Source organism: Pristiophorus japonicus, chromosome 16 (assembly GCF_044704955.1).
Source record: "Pristiophorus japonicus isolate sPriJap1 chromosome 16, sPriJap1.hap1, whole genome shotgun sequence".
NCBI classification, from domain to species: domain Eukaryota; kingdom Metazoa; phylum Chordata; class Chondrichthyes; family Pristiophoridae; genus Pristiophorus; species Pristiophorus japonicus.
Window position 1 is genome coordinate 45,571,015 of NC_091992.1, and position 6,643 is coordinate 45,577,657.

General features: G+C 46.7%; 1 protein-coding gene across 1 annotated transcript; it reads right to left on the reverse strand.

Annotated features, from left to right (window-relative positions):
* Positions 1-412: 412 nt before the first annotated feature.
* Positions 413-2,170, reverse strand: LOC139226163 (frizzled-9). The gene has a single exon (XM_070856801.1). It carries the CDS (start codon positions 2,168-2,170, stop codon positions 413-415), a length of 1,758 nt encoding a protein of 585 aa, XP_070712902.1.
* Between the last annotated feature and the right edge of the window lie 4,473 nt (positions 2,171-6,643).

Consider the following 6,643-nt stretch of genomic DNA (forward strand, 5'->3'; position numbering starts at 1 on the left):
TACAGGGTTGGCACGGTGACATTCAGAAGCACTCGGCGCTCAAGAAATAAAAACATATTTCTAGTTTCAGCTGAAAATAAACCAACCCTCTTCCTCCCGGGGTCTGATCTAAGCGGCGGTTGGGTCATTCTTGGGCCAGAGGTTTGGTGGGGCGATGTTGGGGAGACCATCTATTCTCTGTCTCTCTGTATTCCAGTCCCCCAGCATTCTACACGCCAATGTGTATTAGAGCGGGAATTATCTTTAAACCTTTGCATGGATTTTACAGGAATTCCTAAACAAATCCTACAGGTTAAGAGACTTCAGTAATATGACTGTTAGATCTAGTAAACCGCCTGGCCAAGGGGGCTGGTCCCTGGGCCGTGGGCTCACACTGGCCGACTGTCCTGCTGGTGTTTTTACCTGCTATGAGTTACACATGGGTTGGATTGTCCAGGTAAGGGTCGGCTTTGCTCATATGGACCATGACAGAAGGTGCCTTGTAGTGGCAGTGGCTGGCAGAGCAGTTGACCCCACTGCAGGGCTTCCCTCGAGTCCTCACCGACAGCTTTCTGCTGCACAAGCTCTGCCAAGTCTGCAGGGTCTTGGAGCTCCAGACCCAAATGCCGCTGGTGATGCCCACCACCAGGGACATGAAGATCTTCAGCATGAAGACGGCCACCGTGGGCACGGAGGTGTCCAGCGTGCAGTCCAGGGTCCTTCTCCCCGGATAGGCCAGGCACGGTTGCTCCGACGCCAGCACTTTCCAATAACCCATGTTCAGCCTTTCGTAGAAGTAGCAGACGATGACGCAGGTGGCCGGGACGGTGTAAAGGATGGAGAAGACTCCGATCTTCACCATCAGCTTCTCCAGCTTCTCAGTGTTGGTGCCCCCGGTCTTCATGATCCTGCGGATGTGGAAGAGAGCCACGAAGCCGGTCAGAATGAAGGAGGTGCCGATCACCAGGTAACAGGACAGGGGGATCAGCACAAAGCCAGTGAGGGCACTGACATCCATACTGCCCACATAACACAGGCCCGTCAGCTCATCGCCCGCCACCTTTCTCATGGTCAGTATGATGATGGTCTTCATGGCCGGGACACCCCAGGCAGCCATGTGGAAATAGCTGCTGTGCGCTTCGATGGCCTCGTGGCCCCACTTCTTGCCCGCCGCCAGGAACCAGGTCAAGGTGAGGATGACCCACCACAGCGAGCTGGCCATGCCGAAGTAGTAGAGGACCAGGAAGACGATGGTGCAGCCCGTGCTCTCCAAGCCCTCCTGGATGACGTACAGCTCGCCATTCTCCCGGTCACAGGCGATGTTCTCAGCCCCGGCCACCGAGCGGATGATGAAGGCCACCGAGTAGACATTGTAGCACATGGACAGGAAGATGATGGGCCGCTCGGGGTACTGGAAGCGATGGGGGTCCAGCAGGAAGGTCAGCACGGTGAAGGCGGTGGAGACGAAGCACAGCGTGGACCAGACGGCCATCCAGATGAAGGCGAAGTCCTTATCCCCCTTGGACCAGTAAACGTCCACCCCAGGGGAGCACTTGGGGGCGCAGGTCAAGCTCTTCTCCACGTACTGGAACTTGTCGGGGTTGTCACAGGAGCCGAGCGGCCCTTGATTCCTGCCCTCTCCGCCCCCGGGGAGCCTGGCCCTGGGAGCCACAGGCAGCATCCCTTGCCCCTTCTGGGGCTCGCCGGTGGCGTTCTCGGGCGCTTCCATGCACAAGGCGTTGGGGTCGTTGCGGGTGGGGAGCTTGCTGCAATCCAAAGACTCCGGCCACCCGAAATTGAACTGGGCCATGATGGGGGCGCAGCGCTGGCGGGCTTGCTCGCACATGGGTCTGCAGGCTGGGATGGAGGTGGACACTTGGTCGGTGCACATGGGGGCGTAGAGCGAGCAGAGGAAGAGCCGGAGGTGGACGTGACAGCCATACTCGACCAACGGGGCGAACTCGTGCAGCTTGATCGCAGCCTCCCGCTGGTTCTGGTGGCCCATGTAGTTGGGCATTCTGGTCATGTTGTACCCAATTCCCAGACACATGGGGATCTCGATCGGCTCGCATTTGGCTTCTCTGCCTCTCTCGTGTTCGATCGCGCCGATGGCCGAGCAGGTCCCGAGCAGCAGAGCCTGGGACAGTGCTGCGATGCATAGGCTGCGCAGAAAGCGCTCCATTCTCAACATCCTTGCCCACAGAGTCCGTGGCGTCAACTTTGGCGGATGCTCACACCGGCATCTCCTTCCCCCAGCTCGCAGAATGCAGAGAAGCCACGGTGCTGCGGAACCGACTGCGAGCTTCAGATAAACGACCCGTTTAAATACTTCCGCCGACTCATTCAATCCTTCCAAGTTAGGCAATTGTCAAACTTTCCAGTGAGCGCTTCCAACACAAGCCCCGGCGCTTTCAGTGTTGTTTAGAACCTGCACCGCGCTCACAAAACAGGGGATCCGATCCAAATCCTCAGCGGCTTTGATATGAAATGACCTTTTTTTTTGTTTAGCAAACACAGGAGAGATTCCCCCCTCCCCACCCCCCACAACTGCTCGCCAGCTCTGCACTTCGCTCTGTCTCTCTGGTCTTTGTTGAACGCTGCAGATGCTGGCGCCAGCTCTGTGGCTCGGGAGTCCCGGGGAGATTGATGGGCAGGGCAGGGGGTGGAGGGAGGGGGTGACAGTGCCGCTGGCTGGGTGGGTGTGGGGGTGGCTTGGGTTAGAGTGGATGCACAGCCCCGCTCCACGCTGCCTGTCTGCCTCTTCTTGCTGCCCGAGCTGCAGAAACTGACCAAGAAACTGATCCTGGCAACACCACCAGTCCCGGGGGGGGGGGGGGGGCGGGGCCCAGCCACCTGGAGCCCCGCCCCTCCCTGCCCGCCTCCCATTGGCTCCCACGAAGCCCTCACACCGCGCCTGCTGCACTACCGGCGATATTATTGGCTGTCTCCCCTGCCACTCAAGCGCCAAGGGGCGGCTCTACCTTGTCAGTCACATTTTGAGCCGACAGACAGGGATTGCAAAAGAGAGCTGCGGAGTGGAGCCTTTTTTCCAATTGGTGTCACCCCCTGCTGACGGAGTGAGCCGACTTTATCTTTTGAATTCCGTTTTCTTTTGAATATATATATATAAATTCAGAAAAAAAAGTCTTAAAATATTCTGATCCTTCCTTAATGCTTCCAAAAAGTTGGCAAAGTACAGCATGTTTGTGCAAGTTTCACCTTGAAACTTTCTTCGCTAATGCAAAAGCTCTATGTTTTAAACTCTTCTGGTATCGCTCGGAAGAATGCAACATTTATTGTATTCGATTTCTCACATTTCAAATTCTACCAACTATTTCGCTGCAGCGACAGGTCTGAGAGCTGAGGGAGGGCTAAATTTCAAGTCACTTGTCTCTGGGTGAGACGCAAAGTGTTGAGAGAATTAAAATCACCTTTTTACCCCGAAACTGATTTCCTTTTAAATGCTGTGAAACAGGTCTTCGGCAAGTTACATGGATATTGAGCGGTGGATAGAACCAACACGTACTGGCCGACAGGTTTAGCCATAAAAATCAGATTATAAGAAATATTTAATTGTCTCAAATTGCATTTTTCCAAAGGATTCCACAAAATGTCTTGTTCGTTTGAGAATGGGGAGAGGGAGATTAACATTTGCTGCTTTAAGCTGCTTCGAAAACGTAACTTAAACGTTAAAATAAACGTCGAACAATGCAAGATCTTTGTGCAATGTTTCTCCCCTATCTATCCCATCGGTAGGAGCAGAGAAACTGGATAATTAATGTACAGTGGAAAAATGTTCCAAATAGACGCTCTGCAGCACTCTTTCCCCCTGAATCTATCCTCGGGGATAGAGAGACAAGGTTCTCAGTGATTAAACCTGTCCCCTCGATGTTTAACATTTTGCCAACAAACATAAATAAACAAAGAAACTGTTAACTTTTCCGCTCTGCAGATGTTAACAGATCCGCTATTTCTAGCATTTTTTGTTTTTATTTTAGATTTTCACCACTTGCAGTTTTCCTGTTTCCATACAGGAGCTGCAGTTATTTAATCTGGCGTTATTTTTAAATTTCAGTCCCACTGTACACGTTATTTGGAAACAGACTGTTGCTTGTGCTGCTGTTGCTGTGGCCTCCAAAGCTGCTGTTTTTTTAAAAAAAAATGTCCATTCTGTCAGAATGGATCAGTCTCCTTTAATTCTCCTTTGAATCCCTGTCACTGAGGAGACCGTCCTTAAAGAAGCGCCGAAGAATTAAAAAGAAGGAGCTGTGAATGCCATTAGCTCGCTTTCCAAAAAGTCTTTTCACCTCTGCGGAGGGCACAACAAGAGGCGATTGGAGACAATGACAAAAAAGGATGGAACCCCAGGGAGAGAGTGAGAGGAAGGAGCTGGGATTTGGGGCAGATCTTTGCGCGATTGCATTTGTCACACTCTCTCTTTCAAAGTGCTTCTGTTCTCAGTCTCACAGCCGCCTTTCATTCAAACAATGCTTTGCCCTTTTTGAGATGAAAATAGGAATATTGAAAATAAAAGGGGTTATCTGTCTATCAACCTTATTCCCTCCATCTTTCTATCACTTTTCTGTCTAGCTTTTCTGTCTGTCTGTCTATCTATCTATTTATCTATCTATTTGACTATCTATCCATTTGACTCTATCTATCTATCTATCTATCTATCTATCTATCTATCTATCTATCTATCTATCTATCTATCTATCTATCTATCTATCTATCTATCTATCTATCTATTTGATGATATTTATCTATCTATCTATTTGACGACATCTATCTATCTACCTATCTATCTATCTATCTATCTATCTATCTATCTATCTATCTATCTATCTATCTATCTATCTATCTATCTATCTACCATCTATCTATCTGACAACATCTATCTATCTATCTATCTATCTATCTATCTATCTATCTATCTATCTATCTATCTATCTATCTATCTATCTATCTATCTATCTATCTATCTATCTATCTCTCTACTGATAGCTATCTATCTATCTATCTATCTATCTATCTATCTATCTATCTATCTATCTATCTATCTATCTATCTATCTATCTATATCTATTTAACGACATCTATCTATCTATCTATCTATCTATCTATCTATCTATCTATCTATCTATCTATCTATCTATCTGACAACATCTATCTACTATCTATCTATCTATCTATCTATCTATCTATCTATCTATCTATCTATCTATCTATCTATCTATCTATCTATCTATCTATTTGATTATATCTATCTATCTATCTATCTATCTATCTATCTATCTATCTATCTATCTATCTATCTATCTATCTATCTATCTATCTATCTATCTATCTATCTACCCCTCTCTCGCTGCATGTTTTTTCTCACTATCAGTCTGTCTCTGTAAGTGTATCTTTCTGTATCCATGTCTCTAACACAGAAATCAGCTTCTGTCTCTTTGCTGGTTCCTTTAATCTATTTTGCTCTTTACCTTCACATTCTATTGTTCAGCCTTTAGCCATATCTCTCTTTCTCTCTTATTTGTCTTTTACTCTCTCTCTTCCCGGACATTGCCTAACTGATTTATCTGACCTTGTCGTGTGTTTCTCTCTCTTTCTCACTGGCTTTCTCTGCCTCTCTGGATGATTGTAGTCCCAATGCCTGGCTATTCCTTCAAGTTCCTGCTGTAGAGCTTTGCATTGAGTTCTTGATATTTAACCATTTTTTTCTTTATATGTTCTGTTTGAGGACAGGACAAATAGTCAGGAAATTCCATAGATTCTAAAATGGTTACTGCGGATTGGAAGGCAGCAAATGTAACCCCGCTTTTTAAGAAAGGAGGGAGAGAGAAAGTGGGAACTACAGAACAGTTAGCCTGACATCAGTAGTAGGGAAAATGCTGGAATCTATTATTAAGGATGTGGTAACCAGGCACTTGGAAAATAATAATAGGATTGGACAGAGTCAACATGGATTTATGAAAGGGAAATCAGGTTTGACAAATCTGTTAAGAGTTTTTTGAGGTTGTAACTAGCAGAATAGATAAGGGAGGGGTCAGTGGATATGGTGTATTTGGATTTTCAGAAGGCATTCAATAAGGTGCCACACAAAAGGTTATTGAACACAATTAGGGCTCAGTAGATTGGGGGTAATATACTAGCATGAATTGAGGATTGGTTAACAAAAAGAAATCGGAGAGTAGGAATAAACGGGTTATTTTCATGTTGGCAGACTGTAACTAGTGGGGTGCCGCAAGGAGCAGTACTTGGGTCCCAGCTATTCACAATCTATATCAATGATTTGGATGAGGGAACCAAATGTAATATATCCAAGTTTGCTGATGATACAAAGCTAGGTGCGAATGTAAGTTGTGAGGAGGATGCAAAGAGACTTCAAGGGGATATAGACAGGCTAAGTGAATGGTCAAGAACATGGCAAATGGTGTATAATGTGGAGAAATGTGAAGTTATCCACTTCGGTAGGAAAATAGAAAAGCAAAGTATTTTTTAAATGGTAAGAGATTGGGAAATATTAGTGCTCAGAGTGACCTGGGTGTCCTTGTACACGAATCACTGAAAGTCAACATATAGGTTCTGCAAGCAATTAAGAAAGCAAATGGTATTATTACAAGAGGATTTGAGTATAAGAGTAAACACATCTTATTGCAAT